This window comes from Artemia sp. Qi Xiang Cuo, chromosome 14 (assembly GCF_049724085.1).
Source record: "Artemia sp. Qi Xiang Cuo chromosome 14, ASM4972408v1, whole genome shotgun sequence".
Taxonomy (NCBI): Eukaryota; Metazoa; Arthropoda; class Branchiopoda; order Anostraca; family Artemiidae; genus Artemia; species Artemia sp. Qi Xiang Cuo.
In genome coordinates this window covers 15,519,764-15,547,229 of record NC_142807.1, presented here as the reverse complement: position 1 = coordinate 15,547,229, position 27,466 = coordinate 15,519,764, and the positions used below count along the sequence as shown (strand labels likewise).

Below are 27,466 nucleotides of genomic sequence, written 5' to 3'. Positions count from 1 at the left end.
CACCCACAAGTTACCTTGGATTTTTATAAATTATATATTGGTTCTTATTTAGAATACGGTATCCAATTTTTCTCAATTCGTCCCCAATCTGCATATAAAACCTGCAATCTTTACAAAATTCTGCTATTCGAATTGCTTTGTGTTTGCACAAGTTACTCCTTTGTCTAAATTAAAACAATTGTCAAGTTTGGTCCTCTTAAGTGAAAGAGTATCCAATTAAAGAAAAAAATACTTCTCATGAATTCAGGCCTATGGAATCAAGCATGTTGTGCATAAAAATACTTTCCCTTTAAGGTCAGCTTGCACTAATGCCCATTCATCTTGGAACCAGTTTCAATTGGAATCAATATTCCATTATGCATATCTCTTTGCTGACACTCCGCCTAAGGATATGAATTCACCTATTTGCCAAGCAGAACTTATTTTGATTAATAAAAACCTAATTCCCAATGATGAGATCTAGAATATTTTGGATGAACAGATTTTAAAGTTGTACCCTAACCACAGAAAAATCTATTCAGATGGATCTGTCCAGGGTGAGAGAGCTGATCAGGAGTATTTGTTCCATCATTGAACCTTAAACTTTATTCACCCCTTCCATTGGGGTCTTCCATTTTGTCCACTGAGCTTTGTGCCATTCACCTAGCCCTAAATGTTCTTATAAGCTATAGCATTGTAGCTAAGAATATTCTTTGCCTTTCTGACTCCAAATCGGCAATACTATTGGTAAAAACTATTAGAATTGCCAATGAAACAGACTTATTCAGTATTAGAAGACAGGTTTTGAACCTTTAGGCCAAAGGCAACCGGATTTATTTACAACATATTCCAAGTCATAAAGGCATACATATACTAAAACTACTGATTTACTAGCAGCTAAGGCTTCATTGTTAAACCTAAGTCCTCCCTCTTACCTCAATTCACGAGAAATTATTAGGTAGAGATCTAATGTTAATCACAGCAAATTGATCTCATCTTCCTTTCAGATTAGATTACATCCAGTACTATATTACCGTCTGAAATCAGGATCCCTTCTATTCAATGGTTTGTTATTTAATTGGAAGTTATATCATTCCCATCTATGTCGTAATGCTTCTAAACTGATGAAACTATTCATTATGTCTTCTTTGATTGTCAGCCACCGAGTGTAGAGACTATTTTTCTTAAGCGCTTCTGCTACACGGCAAACATACCATATACCTATTCGGCCTTGGATAATTGATAGAAAGATATCTAAGACATCTTTTGATATCTTAAAGAAGAGACGAATTGATTAGTTATCATTAAAGCTATTATTATTAATTATATATTATTAGTTATCAAGCTATTAGTGATATGGAACTGATAAGAGGACCAAAAAATGGCAAAAAACTTTGAAATTAAAAACAAGACTGTATTTTTTCCTTTAAAAAACGGGGAGGGGCGTTTATTGTTATTGCTCTTCCTAGCCCGTTTCTAACTTTTTTATATAAATTTTAGGGTAAGTTGAGAAAAACAGACTTTAGTAGTCATTTACAAGAAAAATTTACAAGAAATTAATTAATTTAAAACTTATCAGTTTTCAGTTAAAAATAGGGGCGACATGTTTGTATCACGAGCAGCAAAACATTCTATGTGTTATTATACTGCATTTCAGTAGGAAGCATTCCACAAAACACCGCTTTTTCACCCGATTTGCAGTGTTTTTGGTTCTCGTCAACTGGCAACAATAAACGCTGCAGCAATCTCTAACACAGCAATCACGAAAAAGAAGAAGAAAACACTCAAGCTAGGTTTGTTTTATTTAGCTAATCTTTCCCCCTTTCCCAATAAGGATTTTTTTTCAATTTATCAAAGAATTCGTTCTGAAACAAATGGACTAAATTTTATTGCATTCTCTTCTCAGTTTCCCAACTCAAGTCGTTCAGGTCCCTTGTCCCCTCTTTGCCAGTATTGTAATAAGGAAAATTAAACAATTGACCACTGCCTATTTGAATGTAATACCCTGGCGTATGCACAGCATACCTTGCATTGTAAACTGTTAAAGTACTTCAAACACCACAAAATCTCACTACCAGCCAAGAGCCTATCCAACTAGGCTATACCTGCACACAGAGCGCAGAAATCAATAGGCCTATCTATCATATTATATTAAATCTAATAGTGTAAATAGATATCCTTACATATCGATTAGTATATCTAACAACTCAAAGGCACTCAGGCTAGTCGATATGTGGCTCACAGAATGAATCAAAACGAAAAGGGCTAAATAGTATTAAATGAAAAGCCCGCCTTGTTGAATTAGAAGAAGCATTAGGCATAATTTTTCATTTTGAGGGTAGTATTTAATGTTTTTTTGGTAAAATTCTACTTTAGTTACTTTTGGCTATCTTGGAAAGGAGTTGGGTTAGGAAAATGAAACTTTCAGGGATGGATGTACATGCTAAGGTTTGTCCCGGGAAGGTACTTTGAAGTACCTACCTCCACTCATCCCCCCTCTATATAATGGTAAATTACTGCACATTACTAGTTGTTTTTAACTCATATTTCATCCTATATTACTATCATAAATATAAATCACTGCTTACCTTACACAACTTCTGCTTTTAACCTTGTTCATTAAAATATATTCCAAAATCCTATTTAAATCCTAAGCCATTTAATTTTCAACCCATGCTGACTTTCTTTATGGTATATGAAACCACGTTTGTTGTGATGTCACACTTGCCTTATCAGACACCCTTACCCTTAAGGGTAGCAGGCGCATGCCAAACAACTCTGTTGATAAGACCATTTAAATTAGGGAATTTAATTAGTATTAATTAGGGAATGGATTTCACAAGAGAGATCAGTAAAAATAACCTAATCCTTTTTAGAGGACAAATTATGTCATGGGATGATGTTTTTGAAATTCCCCTTCCACCCGAACTTAAAATTTTCTAAAATTCTGCTTTAGAAGCTTTTAAAATATTTCTAAAGTACTAAAAGATAGAGTGCTAAAAACATCAGAATCGACTTCAGAGGAAACGTTATATCATGGGAAGAGGTTTTTGAAATCACCCTTCCCCCCCAACTCAAATTTTTCTAAAATTCTAATTTAGAAGCTGTTAAAATATTTCTCAAGTACTTAAAGATACAGTGCTAAAAACATCAGAATCGACTTCAGAGGACCCATTATATCACGGGAAGATGTTTTTGAAATCTCCCCTCCCCCCAAACTCAAAATTTTGCCAAACTTATACTTTAGAAGATTTTAAAATATTTTAAATATTTCTAAATCGCTACGACATAGAGCGCTACAGACATCAGAATCAACTTTAGAGGACAATTTATGTCATGGGAAGATGTTTTTGAAATCTCCCTTCCCCCCAAACTCAAAATTTTCCAAAATTCTGCATTAGGAGCTTTTAAAATATTTCTAAAGCACTAAGACATAGAGTACTAAAAACATCAGAATCAACTTCAGAGGACACGTTATATCACGGGAAGAGGTTTTTAAAATCCCCCTTCCCCCCAATCTCAAAATTTTCTAAAATTCTGCTTTAGGAGCTTTTTAAGTATTTCTAAAGCACTAAGACATAGAGTGCTAAAAACATCAGAATTGACTTCAAAGGACACATTATATCACGGGAAGATGTTTTTGAAATCCCCCCTCCCCCCAAACTCAAAATTTTGCCAACATTCTACTTTAGAAGCTTTTAAATTATGTTAAATATTTCTAATGCTCTAAAAAATAGAGCACTAAAGACATCAGAATCAACTTGAGAGGACAATTTACGTCATGGGAAGATGTTTTTGAAATCTCCTTTCCCCCCAAACTCAAAATTTTCCAAAATTCTACTTTAGAAGCTTTTTAAAAATTTCTATATCTCTAAGACATAGAGCGCTACAAACATCAGAATTAACTTCAGAGGACAAGTAATATCCTGGGAAAATGCTTTTAAATCCCCCCTGCCCCCAACAATAAACCGTTTCTAAACTTATGATTTATGCTATATTAAATTATTTCTAAAGCTCTAATACATATAGAGATAAGAACATCAGACTCAACGGAAAAAAAGCCATGATATATTATGCAGAAGCGGGTATAAGCATCCGTCCCCCCATACTCAATATTTCATCGATAAATAATTTAGAAGCTTTTAAATTATTTCTAAAGTACTAAAAGATACAGTGCTAAAAACATCAGAATCGACTTCAGAGAACACATTATATCACGGGAAGATGTTTTTGAAATCCCCCTCCCCCCAAACTCAAAATTTTTCAAAATTCTACTTTAGAAGCTTTTAAAATATTTTAAATATTTCTAAAGCGCTACGACATAGAGCGCTACAGACATCAGAATCAACTTTAGAGGACAATTTATTTCAGGGGAAGATGTTTTTGAAATCCCCCTTCCCCCCAAACTCAAAATTTTCCAAAATTCTACTTTAGAAGCTTTTAAAATATTTTAAATATTTATAAAGCGCTACGACATAGAGCGCTACAGACATCAGAATCAACTTTAGAGGACAATTTGTTTCATGGGAAGAGGTTTTTGAAATCCCCCTTCCCCCCAAACTCAAAATTTTCCAAAATTATACTTTAAAAGCTTTGAAAAAATTTATAAAGCACTAATAGATACAGGGCTAAACACATCAGAATCGACTTCAGAGGACAAATTATATCACGGGAAGAGTTAATTAAAATCCCCCTTCCCCCCAAACTCAAAATTTTCCAAAATTTTACTTTAGAAGCTTTTTTCAATAGTTCTAAATCGCTAAGACATAGAGCTCTAAAAAAATCAGAATCTACTTTATAGGAAAAATTATGTTATGGGAATTTGTTTTTTTAATTCCCCTTCCTCCCAAACTCAAAATTTTCAAAAATTTTACTTTAGGAGCTTTCAAAATATTTCTAAAGCACTAATAGATAGAGTGCTAAAAACATCAGAATCGACTTCAGAGGACACGTTATATCATGGGAAGAGGTTTTAAAAATCCCCCTTACCCCCAAACTCAAAATTTTCCAAAATTCTACTTAAGAAGCTTTTTTAAATATTTCTAAAGCGCTAAGTTATAGAGCGCTACAAACATCAGAATCAACTTTAGAGGATAAATTATGTTATGGGAAGATATTTTTGAAATCCCCCTTCCCCCCAAACTCAAAATTTTCCAAAATTCTACTTTAGAAGCTTTTAAAATATTCTAAAGCACTAATAGAGTGCTAAAACATCAGAATCGACTTCAGAGGACACGTTATATCACGGGAAGAGGTATTAAAAATCCCCCTTCCCCCCAATCTCAAAATTTTCTAAAATTCTGCTTTAGTAGCTTTTTAATTATTTCTAAAGCGCTAAGACATAGAGTTCTAAAAACATCAGACTCGACTTCAGAGGACACGTTATATCACGGGAAGAGGTTTTTGAAATCACCCTTCCCCCCCAAACTCAAAATTTTCTAAAATTCTACTTTAGAAGCTTGTAAAATATTTCTAAAGTACTAAAAGATACAGTGCTAAAAACATCAGAATCGACTTCAGAGGATACATTATATCACGGGAAGATGTTTTTAAAATCCCCTCCCCCCAAACTCAAAATTTTTCAAAATTCTACTGTAGAAGCTTTTAATATTTTTTAATTATTTCTAAAGCACTACGACATAGAGCGCTACAGACATCATAATCTACTTTAGAAGACAATTTATGTCATAGGAAGATGTTTTTGATATATCCCTACCCCCAAAACTCAAAATTTTCCAAAATTCTAAATTAGAAGCTTTTTAAATAATTCTAAAGCGCTAATACATAGAGTACTAAAAAAATCAGAATCGACTTCAGAGGACACTTTATATCACGGGAAGAGGTTTTTGAAATCACCCTTCCCCCCAAACTAAAAATTTTCTAAAATTCTACTTTAGAAGCTTTTAAAATATTTCTAAAGTACTAAAAGATACAGAGCTAAAAACATCAGAATCGACTTCAAAGGACACATTATATCACGGGAAGATGTTTTTGAAATCCCCCCTCCCCCCAAACTCAAAATTTTGACAAAATTCTACTTTAGAAGCTTTTAATATATTTTAAATATTTCTAAAGCGCTACGAAATAGAGCACTACAGACATCAGAATCAACTTTAGAGGACAATTTATGTCATGGGAAGATGTTTTTGAAATCTCCCTTCCCCCCAAAACACAAAATTTTCAAAAATTATACTTTATAAGCTTTTTAAATATTTCTAAAGCGCTAAGACATAGAGTACTAAAAACATCAGAATCGACTCCAGAGGACACGTTATATCACGGGAAGAGGTTTTTAAAATCCCCCTTCCCCCCAATCTAGAAATTTTGTAAAATTCTGTTTTAGGAGCTTTTTAAATATTTTTAAAGCACTAAGACATAGAGTGCTAAAAACATCAGAATCGACTTCAGAGGACACATTATATCACGGGAAGAGGTTTTTGAAATCACCCTTCCCCCCAAACTCAAAATTTTCTATCGAAAATCCCCCTTCCCCCCAAACTCAAAATTTTCCAAAATTTTCTCAAAATTTTCTAAAATTCTACTTTAGAAGCTCTTAAAATATTTCTAAAGTACTAAAAGATACAGTGCTAAAAACATCAGAATTGACTTCAGAGAACACAGTATATCACGGGACGATGTTTTTGAAATCCCCCATCCTCCCAAACTCAAAATTTTTCAAATTTCTACTTTAGAAGCTTTTAAAATATTTTAAATATTTCTAAAGCGCTAAGACATAGAGAGCTAAAGACATCAGAATAAACTTGAGAGGATAACTTATCTTAGGGGAAGATGTTTTTGAAATCTCCCTTCCCCCCAAACTCAAAATTTTATAAAATTCTACTTTAGAAGCTTTTTAAATATTTCTAAAGCGCTAATAGATAGAGTGCTAAAATCATCAGAATCGACTTCAGAGGACACGTTATATCACGGGAAGAGGTTTTGAAAATCACCCTTCCCCCCAAACTCAAAATTTTCTAAAATTCTACTTTAGGAGCTTTTTAAATATTTCTGAAGCGCTAAAACATAGAGTGCTACGGGAAGAGGTTTTGAAAATCCTCCTTCAAGGAGGATTTTCAAAGCACTACGGGAAGATGTTTTGAAAACCCACCTTCCCCCCAAACTCAAAATTTTCCAAAATTTTAATTTAGAAGCTTTTAAAATATTTCTAAATCACTAATAAATAGAGTGCTAAAAACATAAGACTCGACTTCAGAGGACACGTTATATCGCGGGACGTGGTTTTGAAACTCAACCTTCCCCCCAAACTCAAAATTTTCTAAAATTCTACTTTAGAAGCTTTTAAAATATTTCTAAGGTACTAAAAGATACAGTGCTAAAAACATCAGAATCGACTTCAGAGGACACATTATATCACGGGAAGATGTTTTTGAAATCCCCCTCCCCCCAAACTCAAAATTTTTCAAAATTCTACTTTAGAAGCTTTTAAAATATTTTAAATATTTCTAAAGCGCTACGGCATAGAGCGCTACAGACATCAGAATCAACTTTAGAGGACAATTTATGTCATAGGAAGATGTTTTTGAAATCTCCCTTCCCCCCAAACTCAAAATTTTCCAAAATTATACTTTAAAAGCTTTTAAAATATTTCTAAAGTACTAAAAGATACAGGGCTAAAAACATCAGAATTTACTTCAGAGGACACATTATATCATGGGGATAGTTATTTAAAATCCACTTTCCCCCCAAACTAAAAATTTTACTTGATAATCTTTTTTATATATTTATAAAGTGCAAAGACATAGAGCGATACAAACATCAGAATCAACTTTAGAGGATAAATGATGTTATAGGAAGATATTTTTGAAATCCCACGTCCCCCAAACTCAAAATTTCTGTCAAAGTTAAATTTATGCAACCTGTGACTAAACAAGTGGAATCGTTGGGTCAACCATGTAGGCTCAACACTAGGATATTTGCATCAAGGGTAAATGGGTATTTGGTGGAATAGAGCGAGGAACTGGTAACTCATTCATGGTTTCTGTGCCGGATAGAAGTAGTGCCACGTTGTTGGGAATTATCCAAAACCGAATCCTGCCAGGGACAACAATTATCAGCGACTGTTGGAGGGCCTACGATTGCCTGGTTAGCCAGGGCTATCAGCATTTACACGTCAACCACAGTATAAATTTTGTTGACCCTGCAACAGGTGCTCACACACAAAACATCGAAAGACACTGGCGTGACGTTCGAGACAATATACCCAGATATGGCAGAAGAGAAGAACATATGGAAGGATATCTGGCAGAGCACTATTTCAAAAAAAAATATTTAATCTCCTCGAGAATGCACCATTTCATGAAATATATATATCGGAGCTTTATAACCCCAACTAATTTGTTTTTTATGAGTATTATTTACTAATTAATGTTTAAAACGTTGTAACAGAAAATTTGGCAATTTACGGTATCTAACCCCATTTGTTCTTAAAGCAATTCAAATGTTTTTGTCAAAATAGTTTAGTGTAGCAATCTTCATTCTTGAAGCTACGAGACGTTATTAAAGTGTAAATAGGGAGGGGGAGAGAGGGGGCAGAAGTACATGTTTGACTATAGATTATTCGGTACTTGTGCATTATAAATAACCCACCACTATGCACAAAAGAAGTTAAGTTTGGTTACTGCTAATGAAATAAAATAAAATAGTATGAAAATATAATATTTTAGAAACAAATTTGGGCTATATATTTGCACATTAGGGGATGGGGGGTAAATCATAGCATATATTAAATACGTAACCTAACCCAGGTACCTGTTTCCCTCCCTAAACCCAAAAAAAAACAACAGTTTAAATATTGTAAACGCAATAAGAAATCACATCTGGTTTCCTTGTACAGTCTATAGCGGTGGGTTATTTATAAGGCACAAGTACCGAATAATCTATATTCGTTTTGATTATTTTTTTTGGAAACCCCTTAACATTTTGAGTTGGGTAACCACATCAAACATATTCAAATAGCTTAATCCTATAATGTTGAAAAATTTTGCTTTTCTTTTTTACATCCGCAATTTAAAATATGTAAAAAATGTTGGAACTTATATAGAAATTTTCTTTCGAGAGTGCAAAGGTTAGCTGAAAGGAGATTTGATAACAGGAGGAGGGGGTGGGGGGGGGCGGTGGTCAGCAACCTGCTCGCGGTGCCCCTGCTTATACTAATCTAAGCTGACAATTTTGTTGCAACGTGTTGCACCAGAATAATACTCTAAAATCTGGTTGATAAATTGCCTGTCTAACAAATTTGTCTGAGTTTCGTAAAAGGGGAAACAACCCCTAAAAGTAAAAGATTTTAATAAAACTCATACCATCAAATTTGTGGTACTTGGCGAATACCCGCCGGAAAATCTCCCCCGGAAAATACCTCCCCGCGGAAAATGCCCCCCCCCCCCACGGGAAATATCCGCACAGAAAATCCCCCCCCCCCCAAAAAAATACCCCGTGGAAAATAAGGCTTTTCAAATTATCAACCAGATTTTAGAGTATGAAGGGGGAATGGGATGTATGGTAAGAGGGATGTCTAAAACTTTGAATGACCTTTCAAAATTTGTGAGTTATAGCAACGGAAAACAAATTTGGGCTATATATTTGCACATGAGGGGGGGGGGGGTAAATCATAGCATACATTAAATACATAACCTAACTCAGACAAATTTGTTAGACAGACAATTTATCAACCAAATATTAGAGTATTATTCTGGTGCAACATGTTGCAACAAAATGTTCAGCTTAGATTAGTATAAGCAGGGGCACCGCCACCAGGTTGCTGACCACCGCCCCCCCCCACCCCATCCACCCCCTATCAAAACTCCATTAAGCTAACCATTGCACCCACGCAAAAAAATTTTTATAATTTTTCCTCTGAAGTCGATTCCAATGTTTGTAGCGCTCTATGTCTTAGCACTTTAGAAATATTTAAAAAAGCTTCTAAAGTAAAATTTTGGAAAATTTTGAGTTTGGGGCAAAGGAGGATTTAAAACACATCTTCCCATGACATAACTTGTCCTCTTAAGTCGATTCTGATGTTTGTAATGCTCTATCTATTAGTGCTTTAGAAACTTTTTAAAAGCTTCTAAAGTAGAATTTTGGAAAATTTTGAGGTTGGGGGGGAGGGGGATTTAAAAAACTCTTCCCATGATATAACTTGTCCTCTGAAGTCGATTCTGACGTTTTTAGCACTCTATCTATTAGTGATTTATAAATATTTTAAAAGCTTCTAAAGTAGAATTTTGTAAAATTTTGAGTTTGGGGGGAAAGGGGATTTTCAAAACCTCTTCCCGTGATATAACGTGTCCTCTGAAGTCGATTCTGATGTTTTTAGCACTCTATCTATTAGTGCTTTAAAAATATTTTAAAAGCTTATAAAGTATAATTTTGGAAAATTTTGATTTTGGGGGGAAGGGGGATTTCCAAAACATATTACCAAAAAATAAGTTTTCCTCTAAAGTGGAGTCTGATGTTTGTTGCGCTCTATGTCTTAGTGCTTTAGAAATATTTAAAAAAGCTTCTAAAGTAGAATTTTGGAAAATTTTGAGTTTGGGGGGAAGGGGGATTTTCAAAACCTCTTCCCGTCATATAACGGTGTCCTCTGAAGTCGATTCTGATGTTTTAGCACTCTATCTATTAGTAATTTAAAAATATTTTAAAAGCTTCTAAAGTAGAATTTTGGAAAATTTTGAGTTTTGGGGGGAAGGGGGATTTAAAAAAAATCTTACCATAAAATAATTTATCCTCTAAAGTTGATTCTGATGTTTGTCGTGCGCTATGCCTTAGCGCTTTATAAATTATTTGAAAAGCTTCTAATGTAGAATTTTTGAAAATTTTGAGTTTGGGGGGGAGGGGGATTTCAAAACCTCTTCCCATGATATAAAGTATCCTCTGAATTTGATTCTGATTTTTTTAGCGCTCTATCTATTAGTTCTTTATCAATATTTTGAAAGCTCCTAAAGTAGAATTTTGGAAAATTTTGAGTTTGGGGGGAAGGGGAATTTTCAAAACCTCTTCCTGTGATATAACGTGTCCTCTGAAGTCGATTCTGATTTTTTTAGCACTCTATCTATTAGTGCTTTAGAAATATTTTAGAAGCTTGTAAAGTAGAATTTTGGAAAATTTTGAGTTTGGGGGGAAGGGGGATTTTAAAAATATCTTCCCATACCATAATTTATCCTCTAAAGTTGATTGTGATGTTTGTAGCTCTCTATGTATTAGATCTTCATAAATAATTAAAAAAGCTACTAAAGTAGAAATTTGGTAATTTGTGAGATTGGTAGGAAGGGGTATTTTCAAAACCTCTTCCCGTGAGATAATGTGTCATCTGTAGTCAATTCCGATGTTTTTAACACGCTATCTCTTAGTGCTTTAGAATTATTTAAAAAGTTTCTAAAGTAGAATTTTGGAAAATTTTGAGTTTGGGGGGAAGGGGTTTTTCAAAAATATCTTCCCATAACATAATTTATCCTCTAAAGTTGATTCTGATGTTTGTAGCGCTCTATGTGTTAGTGCCTTAGAAATATTTAAAAAAGCTTCTAAAGTAGAACTTTGGAAAATTTTGAGTTTGGAGGGAAGGGGGATTTTCAAAACCTCTTCCCGTGATATAACGTGTCCTCTGAAGTCAATTCTGATGTTTTTAGCACTCTATCTATTAGTGCTTTAGAAATATTTTAAAAGCTTCTAAAGTAGAATTTTGGAAAATTTTGAGTTTGGGGGGAGGGGGATTTCAAAAACATCTTCCCATAACATAATTTATCCTCTAAAGTTGATTCTGATGTTTGTAGCGCTCTATGTCTTAGCAATTTAGAACTATTGAAAAAAGCTTCGAAAGTAAAATTTTGTAAAATTTTCAGTTTTGGGGAAGGGGAATTTCAAAAACATCTTCCCATAACATAATTTTTCCTCTGAAGTCGATTCCAATATTTGTAGCGCTCTATGTCTTAGTGCTTAAGAACTATTTAAAAAACCTTCTAAAGTTGAATTTTGGAAAATTTTGAGTTTGGGGGGAAGGTGGACTTTCAAAACCTCTTCTCGTAGCACTCTATGCCTTAGCGATTTAGAAATATTTAAAAAGCTCTTCTAGTAGAATTGTAGAAAATTTTGAGTTTGGGGAGAAGGGGGATTTTAAAAGCCTCTTCCCGTGATATAACGTCTCCTCTGAAGTCGATTCTGATGTTTTTAGCACTCTATGTCTTAGTGCTTTAGAAATATTTAAAAAGCTCCTAAAGCAGAATTTTAAAAAATTTTGAGATTGGGGGGAATGGGGATTTTAAAATCCTCTTCCCGTGATATAACGTGTCCTCTGAAGTCGATTCTGATGTTTTTAGCACTCTACGTCTTAGCACTTTAGAAATATTAAAAAATCTACAAAAGTAGAATTTTGGAAAATTTTGAGTTTGGGGGGAAGGGGGATTTACAAAACCTCTTCCCGTGATATAACGTGTCCTCTTATGTTGATTCTGATGTTTTTAGCACTCTATGTCTTAGCGCTTTAGAAATAATTAAAAAGCTTCTAAAGTAGAATTTTGGAAAATTTTGAGTTTGGGGGGAAGGGTGATTTCAAAAACCTCTTCCCGTGATATAATGTGTCCTCTGAAGTTGATTCTGATGTTTTTAGTACTCTATCTTTTAGTACTTTAGAAATATTTTAAAAGCTTCTAAAGCAGAGTTTTAGAAAATTTTAAGATCGGGTAGAAGGGAAATTTCAAAAACATCTTCCCAGGACATAATATATCCTCTAAAAAGGATTAGGTTATTTTTACTGATCTCTCTTGTGAAATCCTTTCCCTAATTAATACGGTTTAAATGGTCTTATCAACAGAGTTGTTTGGCATGTGCCTGCTACCCTTAAGGGTAAGGGTGTCTGATAAGGCAAGTGTGACATCACAACAAACCTGGTTTCATATGCCATAAAGAAAGTCAGCATGGGTTGAAAATTAAATGGCTTAGGATTTAAATAGGATTTTGGAATATATTTTAATGAACAAGGTTAAAAGCAGAAGTTGTGTAAAATAAGCAGTGATTTATATTTATGATAGTAATATAGGATGAAATATGAGTTAAAAACAACTAGTAATGTGCAGTAATTTACCATTATCGCGCGGGGGGGGGGCTGAGTGGAGGTAGGTACTTCAAAGTACCTTCCCGGGGCATACCTTAGCATGTACATCCATCCCTGAAAGTTTCATTTTCCTAACCCAACTCCTTTCCAAGATAGCCAAAAGTAACTAAAGTAGAATTTTACCGTTTTTTTATCTGAAGTAGCCCATAATCCTAGTCTTGGTGGTCATTAATCCTGCATGAACTTTGGCCCTATGTAGGAAGTGGTAGCCTATCTATTTAGGATTCCTGGGTAAAGTTCTATGAAATCATATTATTGAGTTAGGACTAAAGTGAATACACCATTTGATGCCTTTTTTTATGCTGATTACCAAAATAATAAGCATTTCTATTGGAAATGTATTTCAGCCCCCCCCCCCCTATATAGGCAATACCTAACCAAACCCTGAATTGGCATATAATGGGGGGGGGGGGGGCTGAAATTCATTTCCGATAGAAATGATTATTATATTTGTAATCAGCATAATAAAAGGCATTGAATGGTGTATTCACTTTTGTCCTAACTCAAAAATATGATTTTGTAGAACTTTACTGGATTCCCGCTCTCTGGGCAGGAATATATTGAAAAGTAATTCTTAATTTCATTAGGCCTATATTAACCAGAATTTCACTCAACTGTTTTTGTAGGCATAACCATCTTCATTCATGTTTTTGTTATTTTAAACAAAAACAGATTAGGCCTAAGCCATAGGCCTAGGCTTGTCTTGTTACAAATAGACAATAAAAAAAAATAAACCAAAGGAGGTAAATTTCTAGCCTTCTTAATGCTCTTTCATAATTCAAGAATTGCTTCTGGGGCTAATTGCATATTTAGCCCTTAAAGGGGCCCCAAAGGTATCTTATTTTTATAACCACACAAAGAACTTATCAGTACTAATTCAGCATGGACCTATTTTGCTCCAAAGTATGAATTAAGGTAATTAAGGCAGTACTAGGCCTAGTTAAGCTATTGAAAAGTGGTTAAAAGCATATGCCTACTTTGTGAATAAGTTGTTTGAGTGTTATATATTCCAAAAATAGGTAAATATTAACTCAACCAAATAACTGTAACTGTAACTCAACCAAATCATATTGTTGAGTTACAACTAAAGTGAATATACCACTCAATGCCTTTTTTATGCTCTTTATGAATATAATAATCATTTTGTTGGAAATGAATTTTAGCCCCCATCCCTATGTATACCAATTCAGGGTATATATTTGCACCTTAGGGGGGTGGGGTAATTTTATTTCTGATGAAAGTGAGAGGTAAGTTTAAACTTTCCCCCCCCCACCCTAATGTGCAAATATATACCCTGAATTGGTATGAATAGGAGTGGGGGCTAAAATTCATTTCCGACAAAAATGAATATTATATTCATAAAGAGCATAAAAGAAGGCATCAAGTGGTATATTCACTTTAGTCATAACTCAATAATATGATTTGGTAAATGTTTACCCAAAAATACTTAGGCTATTTATAACTATTCAAACCCCATTTATGAGACAACTCAAATATAAACTGTTCCTTATCATTTCAAGTTTTTCAAATGTGGTTGACAAAAATAATGCTGAATTTTGCAAGTCAAAATTTTGCCATCTACAATTCAGGGCATATTCCATTTCAGGTTATATATCTGCACATTAGGAGGGTGAGGGGTAAAGTTCATGTTAAATTTGCAGTGGGTCATATAATTTAACTAGGATGAAAGTGAAAACATCATTTGATGCTTTTTTTGGATATCCACCCTTTGACTTATTGAAAAAATGAGTTTATAAGCATATATAAAATGCTACTATCCAATCTCTTTATAATTAAAAATATTTTTGCCATCTAGTTGGAAAATTTTGCCCATCCCTATAGGAGAAATCTATATTTGCCAACTAGTTGACAAGAAACATTTCCCTAGTAAAACTTTTATTTTCCAGCCAGTTGACTAATAACTTCAAATTTTGCCAACTAGCTGGAAAGAAACATTGTCCCAGAAAACAATTCATTCTCCAATTTGTTGACTAACGACTTCTTCCTAGTAACACTTAACTTTGCCAATTAGGTGGAAACAAACGATGCTCTAAAAAACAATTCATTTTCCAACTAGCTGACTATTAACTTCTCCTAATCAACACTGATATTTGCCAACTAGCTGGAAACAAACATTACCCCAGAAAACAATTCATTTTCCAACTAGTTGAGTAGTAACTTCTCAACAAAACCTTACTTTTTCAATAGCCTTTCACACTGGCCTATTTATTATAGGCTGGACTACTTGAAACTATGAGTGCACACATCTCTAAGAATAGAAGGGTAGATTAGTCAAATTTCCAAATATGGTAGGATTTCAGTTTAGCAGCACTTCTCAAATAATTTGGTAGGCTAATAAAATAAAAATAACAATATTCTCATTTCATGCTTTTTTTCAACATATTAGTTGTCATCCTGACAACAAAGTAACCTTCCCTCCCTAATGATGCCATCATTATATACAAACCTAAAAGAAAATTCCAAAAAGTGGATGACAATTTGCTAGATATTTTCCATAGAAATTGCCTATAGATTGTTCTGGGTACCTGGATGAATGACCATATTTCAAACAGTAGGCTGTACAAAAAATGTGTTTCAATCCTACTTTCTAGGGCTATAATGAAAGAAAGGTTGAGATAGCTAGGGTACATTCTGCAGATGAAGGATGACAAATTGCCAAAGGTTTTCTTTTTTGGCCAACTGCCTAGGGCTAAAAGGAAAGCAAGTTGTCCTTGTTTTGGGTAAGAGGATGTCACAAAGAAAAATTTAAAGGTAATAGGAACTTCATGGGAGGGGAGAAGTTACTAGTTCAAAAATGAATTGTTTTCTGAGGTATTGTTTGTTTCCAGCTAGTTGGCAAAATTAAGTTTTGCTGGGGAGAAGTTATTAGTCAACTAGTTAGAGAATGAAAGTTTTGCTGGGGCAACATTTATTGTCAACTAGTTGGCAAATTCAAGTGTTTCTGGGGAGAAGTTATTAGTCAACTAGTAGGAAAATGAATTGTTTTCTGGGGCAATGTTTGTTTCCAGCTAGTTGGAAAAATAAAGTTTTGTTGGAGAGAAGTTACTAGTCAACTAGTTAGAAAATGAATTGTTTCTGGGGCAATGTTTTTTTCCTGCAACACATTAATTGAAATCAAGTATTTTGCAGGCATTAAGACATGGCTAATTGTAGAAGAAGACAAGACAGATAGTCCAGGTGATTGAGTGGGAAATCTGAGATAAGCCCTTTTTAGGATTGTATTAAAATGACGTTAGAAGGAGATTGGACAGTAACATTCTATATAAGCTTATAAAGTAATTTTTTCCAATAGTCAAAGGGTGGAATCCCCTTTTTCAATAGGCTTTTTTCCTGGCCTATTCATTATAGGCTGGGCTACTTGAAACTGTGAGTGGACACATCTCTAAGAATAAAATGGTAACTTAGTCAAATTTCGAAATAATGGTAAAATTTCAGTTTAGCAGCACTTCTCAAAAAACATAGTAGGCTAAAAGAATAAAAATAGCAATGTTCTTATTTCACGTTCTTTTTCAATATATTAGTTGTTATCCTGACAACAATGCAAACCTCCCTCCTTGATGATCCCATCAAGATATACAAAACTAAAAGAAAATTCCAAAAGTGGATGACAATTTGCTAGATGTTTTCCATAGAAATTGCCTACAGATTGTTCTGGGTACCTGGCTGACAGACAATATTTCAAATAGTAGGCTGTACAAAAAAATGTGGTTTAATCCTGCTTTCTATGGCTATAATGAAAGAAAGGTCGAGATGGCTAGGGCACATTCTGCAGATGAAGGATGACAAATTGCCAAAAAATTTCCTTTTTGACCAACTGTCTAGGGCTAAAAGGAAAGCAGGTTGTCCTTGTCAGGGATGAGAGTATGTCATAAAGAAAGATTTAAAGGAAATGAGAACTTCCTAGGAAGGGAGAAGTTTCTAGTTGGAAAATGAATTGTTTTTAATTATAAGGAGATTAGATAGTACCATTCTATATAAGCTTATAAAGTAATTTTTTCCAATAGTCAAAGGGTGGAGTCCTCTTTTTTTATGCTATTTCATAATTCATATAACCTAAAATACCTTTGGGGCCCCTTTAAAGGCTCAAGATGCAATTAGCTGCAGAAGTGATTATTGAATTATAAAAAAGCATAAAAAAGGCATCAAATGTTGCTTTCACTTTCATCTTAGCTAAATTATATGACCAACTAGAAATTTACCCAAAAAGACAATAAACAAGAATTAGACCCCTGTGTATGGATTGTTATGACAACAACAAATGAAATGCACAAGGAGACAAATTCATGAAGCTCTTTTTAGGGGCACTGAGTAAAATGGATCATTCAAAATCCATAGATATTATTTTTCTATATAGGCTACTTGTCTCCCTCAAAGAGTTTTCAACCAAAGCTGTAACATTATTTATTGCAACAATATGGTCAGGTAACATGGTCCATGTAATGGATTATGGTAACATGTAATGGATTGATTTACAGAAGAACACTTTCTGACCTTTCTTGAAACCCTTTTCTGATACAATTTTAATGAGTTCTGCTATGGGGATGAATAATGGATGAACTGAAGAAATCACTAAAAGATAAATTATCAATGCCATTAATAATTTTAAATATATTAACAAGTCTGATCTATCCTTCCTGAATTGTAGAGATGGTAGACTCAAACATCTTAGTCTACGCTCTTAAGGTAAGCTCTTCAAATAAGGAACATATTTTGATGCCTGTTTTTGCACTTTTTCAATAAGCTCTGAATCAGATTTTCTTGTTGGATACCACACAGATATGCAGTATTCAACTATTAGTCATGTCATTCTCTTATACAGCATATTAAAGCTTCACAGGTTGAACTTTCTAAACATTCTTTTGATACAAGCCAAACTGTAGTGTGCTTTATGTTTTATTCTATATGGCCAATATACCATATGTCTTCACTGCAATCCTGAATTCTAACCTGCCTTGGCTCATTCATAGAAAGACATTTAAGGCATCTATTGATATCTTAAAGAAGAGACAAATTGATTACTGATCATTAAAGCACAATGAAGACAATAGAAACAAGGGTGAATTCAGCAAACAAATTGGAATGTACAGAAAAGAGCAGGAGTGAATAGGAAGAGCCATATAAGTACCAGCCAGCCTAATGGTCTTAAACTGCTGGGAATGGGCAGCTCAAGTATTTGCACTTTCCACAGGCCATCAACAGAATTAAGAATTTTAATAGGGAGTACTAGTTATTAATTGACAGGATGGTATCTTTATTTCCAGGACCATGGTTAGAGACAAGGATGAGGGATTTCTGATTATCTGAAGATATTTTTTGGGGAGTCAAAGGGGTGAAAAGACTAAATGGTAGTTTGTATACAATGCAAACAGATTTTTGAACTGAAACATCCAGAGTATCTACTTGCTTTAAATATCTAATGAGAAACTAAAAGTGTAGACAGGTACTTTTGTCATCGTTTAGTTTCCAAGACTGGTAAATTGGAGGATTGTTCTCAGTCACATAAAAATGGGACAAAACAATAATGTGCACTGCTCTTCTGAAGAAAATGCTGGAAGGAGAAAAAAAAAATTGCTGAATACACTAGCGCTTAGCTAGACATGCTAGACAAGGTGCATGGCTAGACATTGAGTTCTAGACTCTAGAACTCAATGTCTAGGATTTTTAATTACAACCAATCAGAATGAGTCAAGATCCACTATTTTCATCTTTTATGTTTACATTTGTAAACTGAAATTTAATTTTTTTTTTCTCATTAATTGTTTTTTTTTCATTTTAGGCAAATATGCAACACCCGACATAATAATGAAGCACACTAAGGCAATTGTTTTGCTTATCTCATCTATTAGCTTGTTCGCATTGCCTAGACATTGGATTCTGGCTAGACACATGTCTAGGCATGGGATTCTAGCTAGACATGCTTGTGAACGCCACTTTATGGAACAGATAAGAGGGCAAAAAACTGAATTGATCAGCAAAGACTGTATTTTTCCCTTTAAAATGTGGGAGGGGTGGGTGGTCTGTGGTTATTGCTCTTCCTAGCCCTTTTCTACCTTTTTTTTAAGCAAATTTCAGAGTAACTTAGAAAAAAAAACAGACTTTAGTATTCATTTACTAGAAAAAGTTACAAGAAATCAGTTTTTTGTTAGAACTAGGGGTGACATGTTTTTATCATAGACAGCAAAACATCATCTATATTATATTGTATTTCAGTAGGAAGGATACTACAAAAACATCACTTTTTCACTCAATTGGCACCATTTTTGGTTCTTGTCAAGTGGCAACAATAAATGCTGTGGCATCAATAACACACCAATCAGAAAAAGAAAATCCTCAAGCTTGGTTTGTTATTTTTATTTTATATAGCAGTAGTTTATTCCTTAAGCTTAAGTTTGCATTTCGTAGGCTAGTATTTAATGTTTTTATCTGAAGTAGTTCTTCTATCCATAATCCTAGTCTGGATTGATAGTAATCCTGCATGAGCTTTCCCCCTCTCTAGGAAGTGGTAGGCTATCTTTTTAGGATTCCCACTCTCTGGGAGGGAATATGCTGGAAAAGTAATTCAGAATTTCATTATATTTACAATATCAATTTTACTCAACATTTTATGTTCATTCACTTTTTCCCACTTCTTTTTTACTATTTTAAACAAAAATACAGTAGGCCTATAAAGAGCCAATAAACAAGAATTACACCCCTGGGTATGGATTGGTATGATAATAACAAATAAATTCAGGCTGAACACATTACAAAAATAAACAAATACCCCAGAATGCACAAGGAGACAAATTCATGAAGCTCTTTTTAGGGGCACTAAGTAAAACAGATTCTTCAAATTCCATGGATATTATGGCTCTATATAGGCTATTACCTATATAGAAAAGAGGTTCCAACCAAAACAGTAAGATAATTTCTTGAAACAACATGTTCCTTGATTTAATGGATTAATTTACAGAAGAACCTTTTCCAATTTTTCTTAAAACCCTTTTCTGATACAATTTTAATGAGTTCTGCTGGGTGGATGAATAATGGCTATACTGAAAAAAAATCCCAAAAAAATAAATTATCTACATCATAAATAATTTTAAATGTATTAACTAAATTCAATCTATTCCTCCTGAATTGTAGAGATGGTATGCTCAAACATCTTAGTCTACACTCATAAGGCAAGAGCTTCAAATAAGGAACAAATTTTGATGCCTGGTTTTGTACTTTTTCAATAAGCTGTGAATCAGATTTACTTGTTGGATCTCACACATATGTGCAGTACTCAACTATTGGTCGTGTCATTATCTTATGCAACATAGTAAAGCTTCACAGATTGAACTTTCTAAACATTCTTTTGATACAAAGCAAACTGTAGTTTGATTTGTGCAATACAGCTAATACCTGTTTATCAAACCTCAATTGATTATCAAAAACAATACCAATGTCCTCAATGGACATTGGTATTGTCCGTAGAATCTAAAACCTAATTCTTCCTAATTTTTTGGAAGAATTTTGGTATAACTCTATAATTGGGACTGTTGAGAAGGAAACATTTCAAAAAAAAAAAAAACTATTTTTAGGCTAGTTCAGAATATGCAGAATAATTGTAGGCCTAGCTAACACATTTTAAATGTAGCTCCACTATATGCTACGCCTCCCCCCTAATATTCAAATATATAGTCCAAATTATGTATTTCCCATTCATTCTGCCATACATCACTCTTGTTTTTCTGGTTCTTGTTTTATCACAGTTGCTTCAATTTATGGGTACACAGGTTGAAACAAGAGAGATGCATTGGCAGATTACATGGAGAATGTATAATTTGGGCTCTATATTTGTACATTTGTGAGGGTTGGTGGTTAATTTTAGAGGAACTGTAGTCAAAATTGTTAGCCACAATTATTCTGCATATTATGGAATAAGAATTATTTTCTTAACATGTCTCCTTCTCAATAGCCCCAGTTCTGGACCTTTACCAAAGCATGTTAAGAAAATATTGTACATTTTCAAATTGCCTTTTCCTTTTTGTTTGATATTTCCTTTTTACTTTACCTTTTCGTTTGATATTTTCTTTTAACATTTCCTTTTTGTTTTGTATTTCCTTTTTCTTTTACTTTTTCCTTTTTGTTTGATATTTTCTTTTTATTTTACCTTTTCGTTTTTTTGGTATTTCCTTTTCTGTTTTCCTTTACCTTTTCATTTTGATTTAATATTTCCTTTTCCATTTTATTTTATCTTTTCCTTTTTGTTTGATATTTCGTTTTTCTTTTACCTTTTACTTTTTGTTTGATATTTTCTTTTGCCTTTTCATTTTTTTTTATATTTTCTTTTAACTTTTCCATTTTTCAATTTGTATAGAGGGTGAGAAATAAATTATTGTGTTTTTGTTAGTACTGTGTAGGTAGTTTTTTCATTTCTATTCTATTTGCTTGATTCTTTTTTGAAAGGCTATTGAACAGAACAAAATGGTGAAAATTTCAAAAAAGGCAAGGAAGATTGAGGCTGAGTCATCATCTGAAGAAGAATATATGGATTCTGATGAAGAGGTAATTGCTCTTTTCTCTTTCTCATTTCAATGTACTATTTAGATATTTTCTTATATAAAGACAAACTTGTTTTTTAAGCTGTGATTTTGCTCTTTACTTGCATTTTAAAAGTGATGTAGAAGACTAGGGAAGTTTGGAATGAAATAAATTGCTGAAATGAAATAAAAGTTTGGGATTGCTGATTCAAGGTTTTTGATTTGATCTTTCTATGCTTTCTATTCCCTTTCTATTCACTATGGAAAGTCTGGTAGTATGGTGCACCACTAAGTATATATCCAAATATAATTTGACAATTTCAGACATTTTGTCTCGAATTTGAATACAGGAAAATTTAAGGCATTTTTGCCTGAGACTACTATTTTTGATTTTTCTCCCCCTCCCCTTCTAAAAAAATAGCCTGATTTAACCCAAGAGGCTGCACTTGCAAAGTCCTTGAAGATATATTTCCAAGGGTTGGGCCTGTGTGCATTTATATACTGCACTTATTTTTGGCCAAATTTAGTGTTTTTTTTTTTTCGAAAATTTAGTCTTCTAGAGTAATAATAGACAGGTGCAAGTTGCTTAAATATTTCATAGGAGAATCTCTTTGGCAGATGTAGCTGCACGAATAAATTGAAGATATAGGAATAGGATATGGATTGGTGCATTGTCCAAGGAAAGAATAATTGCTACCTCACAAAGATATAACCTAATCCTGACATAAAAACTCCACAAGTTTTCTCTTGTACATATGCCAAAAATAATTTGAACAGTCAAATTGGCATCAGAGCATTTTTCTTGAAACATGTTTTCATTTTTCATATTATTTTTCTTATTAAGGTGTAGCATTTCTTTTTTCATCTTTGATTTTTTACCTCAATGTCAAATTTCTTAGGATTTTTTACTATGCAGTACTCATCTGTTCTAATCAGGTATATGGCCTTTTACCTTTTATACCCTTTTAGCTACACGTTCTTAGTAGATAATTCTCCCTCAAGGATACGTGCAGAAATTTTTCCAAGAAGAGGGACCTAGATAATTTTTGAGGAAAAGATGTGGAATGTGTACAACCTTTTTTTTTTTTGGAGGAGGGGATATGCCAGGATTTTTGTATCTTTGTACTTCGCCAGCTAGAAGATATGGGACATACTTTTAAGATAATTTTCAGAAAATGATCTAAAATGTATAGTCACCTAATTGTTCAGACCATTATTGTAGTTTTTGAAGCATCAGAGCTCTGAAGGAACTAATAAAGAAGAAAAACTGAATTTTTACACTCTATGTGGCAAATTAGGCTGATTTCCTTACATTGTGTTTTTAAAACTCTGACCTGAGAATAGTGTTTTTCAAGATTTGTGTGGCTAAAATGTAATAAGTATCAAACAGTGTCTTGACCAGGCAAGTTTTTTTTGTTGTACTACATTGAGACCTTGATAGTGCAAATTATGGAAGCTGTTTTGGAGTTAATAGGCTGCATGAAAAATATTGACAAATATCAGGCCTGTTTTTGATCATTCATCAACCTAGTACATTAAATTAATTAAAAAAAAAAAAGCAGATGTCAACCTGATTAGAACACTAATACTTTTACCGCCCAACTGAAAATTTTATGTAAAAGATCTGCAATATTAAAATTTTCTGATGTGTGGCTTTTGCTTTTTAGCCTACAGTCTGCTTGTAAAAATCCTTTGTGTTTGTTTCTTTTCATATGCGTATTTCTTATTTTTAAGATTAATAGGTTTGTGCCCTTAAATTATGCCTTATATACGACCATAGCAAAGATATGCCCAAGACCATACAAGAGAAAGGCTGTGAAATTTTTGAATGGTTCTTAAGCTCTTAATCTTAGGATAAGTGCCCTTTTAGTCCCAAAATACTTATCTGTCATTTACTTTCAGTTTTTCTTAAAAGTATTTCCTTTTGAGATTTGGGACCTCAAGCATATTTTTACTTCCTTGTAATACGAAGGGGATGCGGACTCTTTGGTCCCTGGCTACGTCCCATGTTTCCTGGCTTCGAAGATTACTACCTGGATACTTAGGTTAGAAGGTGTATTCACTGAGAATAACTTCTTGGTTTAATTTGTCTTGTTTTAAGCCTTTTTGTAGTAAATTCCTCTTACTACCCCTAAAGACTGTGTGTCCACATGGGAGACCGTGAAATCAATTCAAAGATGGGAAACCCAAATGCAAAGAAATGAACTCTAAATTTTAAGCAAAAAAAAAAAAACAACAAGAGCTTATGATTATGATATAGGCAAATAATTGGCTAGTGAATATTTTTATTCATGTATTTTATGTGTTCAGTGAAAACTATTTAAAACTATATTATGGGAGCTAGAAGAGAAAATAATTTAGTATTTATTTATGCAAAAATGTACAATTAATAACCAAAAAAGCAGTTTTAAATCAGAAAGGATATATTTGGTAAATACTCCTGTCAAATATAGACATAGACAAAATATCAAGTCCTCATTAATCAAGTCTCTCTCTCTCTCTCTCTCTCTCTCTCTCTCTCTCTCTCTCTCTCTCTCTCTCTCTCTCTCTCTCTCTCTCTCTCTCTCTCTCTCTTTCTCTCTCTCCCTCTCTCTTTCTCCTCCCCTCTCTCTCTGTCTCTCTCTCTCTTTTTCTCTCTCTGTCTCTCTCTCTCTCTCTCTCTCTCCCTCACTCTCTCTCTCTCTCTCTCTCTCTCTCCCTCTCTCTCATCTAAAAAAAAAAGAAAAGATGCGTGGAGTTCTGAGAAGAAAAAGATGTAACTCATTTAAAAATAGTTCTTGTTTGCAAGATCTTGCCCTAGGAATCCGAAGATCTCCATTTGAAATGTCTAAACACAGATATACATTTTTTTATGCAGGATTTTTTTTTTTTTTTTTTTTTTTTAGTTTCAATGGGATTAATGGATTTTATTCATCTTAGACAGGGATGATGTCTTTTGGGCGTAAATCCTTCCCCTGAACCATTTGTCTGAAAATTCAAATCATTATTTGTCATTTACAATACAACCCTACCAGACTATTATTTGTCTATGCGCTTTTTCTTGTAAGTTCCATTTTACAACATTTTTGTAAAAACTAAAAATTATTCTAGTACAGGTATACTAATCTCCAACAAGTCCTCAGCCCAGGGCTAGCTAAGCCAATGGGCTGTTTTGAATAATGTTTAATCAATTGTTTTCTTTTTTTCAGCTTCAAGAAGCATTTGCTAGAGGTGATCTGAAACCTGGTCTTATTGCAGAGGTTCCAGTCAAAAGGAAACCAAATGAATATCCTAATTTTGTGGTAAGTGTCTAATTTTGCGAGCCGGGACCCCCGCTCGCGGCAGGCTAGAAAGCCTTTCTAAGTCAGTAGTTGATGAAACAATAGATCCATCGATGCATGAGGTCTCCAAATTTGCAAACCTTCGTTGGAAGTCCCAGCAACAAAGTCTGCACTATGTGCCTCGTATTTTTCGACACTCAGTTGGAAACTTTTCCCACAAAGACAAAATTTACCAAACTGCAGGAGATGAAAATATTTTTGAGTTTTTGAGGGTGACAGAAAAGTTCCAGACCCAGATAAAAATAGTTCTTATTAGGTTTATTCCTTCCCCAACATAACTTCTAGAATGACTAAAGCATTGTTCATATTGATATTCTAATTCAATTAAACCATCATTATAATAGTCCCTCAAAGTAGTTATATATGCCATCGGATTCACCTTGTGCTGTTTCGTCTGTTATTTGTTTCCAAGATTGTATTTGTATTGGTTGTTTTGATTGGAACTGAGCTGGTCACGGTTATAAAACGTCTGAAAAATCGTTGGGGTTTTTATGGCAGGGCGCTAAATTCTCACTGAGTAATCTTTTGTTGCATTGGGGCAAACGTTTGCAAGCATATTAGCAAACGTTGCTCCCTTCTTGCACCACCTTGCTGTAGCGGAAAATATTACGCAGCGAACATTAATACCATAACAGCTTCTGCTATTTGAAACAATTTTTAATATGCGGTCTTCTAGAGCAGTTTGATGGATTTTCCACAATCATTTTCAATATTTCTAGGGTTGTTACTTCACAATGCATCCAGAGCAAGGCTTGTCATTTATGCTTTTATATCCTGTTTTTAATCCTGACACTCCCTTTCTCACCATGGAAAATATTAGGACAGTTTTTCAGTGTCTTATGCATTTCCTCATTAATTTTTTTTTTAGTGAAACTTAAAAATGGAAGTATTTGATGATTCAGTACTTCTGAATATTCTATTTTCGTGATAACTCCAAAATTATCTACATTAAAATTATATCAAGCCATGACTCACTAATCTACAAATGTCAAAGTACAAATCTGAGCTAGTTAGGGATAACACTATATTAAACAGGTGCAAAATTGACTTAGTGGCACCCCATATGTGTCAAGCGTAGGACTTTTCTGCTGATCCTTCTAACAAGACCCCAAAGTGGATAATTTCCTATTCTTTTGCTTTGTGTATAATCCAGAGTATTCTATCAGTACTGAATTATTACTGTATCGATACAGTGCTGTATCATCATACTGTATCGATACATTATAGCATCGATATAGTATTATGTTAGTATCGAAAGCATTGTATTAATATTGAAGTACTTGAAAGTCGGTTTTGTGTTATTATTGTGTAATAATTTTGTTGAAGTTGTGAAAATGCTATGTATATTTTATATGGAAGTATTAAGGTGAATTTATATTATTGTTTTGTCACGTCTCCTAGATCAACAGGTTTATTGAGCTTTTCAAAGGGTTGCAGTTAAGGTTTCAATATAAATGAAATGCAACCAGCAGGGGCATAAAAGAATGGAAGAAGATCAGTCTCAGTCATTAAAGAAAAATGAGGTAATTTTAGTAGCAAAATCTCGCAAATTAGTCGGTAAAAATGAGCAGTCATTGAATAAAATCCACCCCTCCCCTCCCCCAAAGAAAAACATTTTTTGGCTAGTGATGCCTCTGGTAATCAGTATGTGTACTACTCTTTGGTATCCTTGAAAGATCTTAAGCCGAACTGGCCAGCCAAGACAAAAACCAACAAAGAGAAGTTGCTCTGGTGTTCTCACTTAAGTAACTCCATATTAGCATCTTTTTCCTAAGCGGATCAGTTTGCACCAATTGTACATTTTTTGTTTTGGTGGTGGTTTTATTGTTTTTTTAGCATTAACTTGATTTTTTTTTTATCTTGTTATTCTTATGTCTTTCATGCAGGAGACACCTTGTTTTAGATTATGGCAAAATATACGCTTTGTTTCTAATTTTACTTTTCTTTTCTCTCCACTGGCCGGAGTCTCGTTTGTTTTTTTTTTTCATTGAGATTTTTCTCTTTGTTGGTTTTTGGTATCCTTCGCAGTTTTTTTCAAGAATAAAAAAGGAAAACAACAAGAAGAGAAAAGGAAACATTTCGACTATGAAGAAAAGAGGAAAGACAGGATAAATTTATAAAATTAGTAAACAAACCAACGAAGTCTACAAAAAATTCATAAAGTTAAGAGGAAAGTACAATCATGATATCTTTTTTTGGAGGGGGGGGGGCTAGAGTACTTCTCGTGTACCTTTGTGGCTCAATAGTAGTAGCGGAAATTCTTGATAGAAACGAGATCAAAGCACCTCAACAATAATGCAGTAATGTACCGTTTCAATAAAGTATTTTAGCAATCAACCAATTTTCCCTTTTTTTCTGGTAATTTTTAGCAGTTATTCTCCCTCCCCCCGGATATGCAGCAGAGGGAGAGGGCATGTTTGGATATTAGCCTAACCGTACAACTATAACAAGGGTGAATCCAAAAACAAGTATTGACAGAAATAGGAGACTTACGAGAACGTTTTTATATATTTATG

At 33.8% G+C, this 27,466-nt stretch overlaps 1 protein-coding gene across 2 annotated transcripts in view; it reads left to right on the top strand.

The window, feature by feature from the left end:
- Positions 1 to 1,738: 1,738 nt before the first annotated feature.
- LOC148944194 (putative rRNA-processing protein EBP2 homolog) overlaps positions 1,739 to 27,466 on the top strand; it is a 44,743-nt gene continuing 19,015 nt past the window's right edge. The window contains exons 1-4 of one of the 2 annotated variants that reach the window (XM_089099774.1): positions 1,739 to 1,772; positions 19,334 to 19,462; positions 21,557 to 21,655; positions 24,819 to 24,911. In XM_089099774.1, the coding sequence (XP_088955900.1) occupies positions 21,575 to 21,655; positions 24,819 to 24,911 (174 nt within the window). In that variant the 5' untranslated portion in view covers positions 1,739 to 1,772; positions 19,334 to 19,462; positions 21,557 to 21,574. The remainder of the gene's footprint in view (positions 1,773 to 19,333; positions 19,463 to 21,556; positions 21,656 to 24,818; positions 24,912 to 27,466) is intronic. The other variant, XM_089099775.1, reaches the window with a different exon arrangement.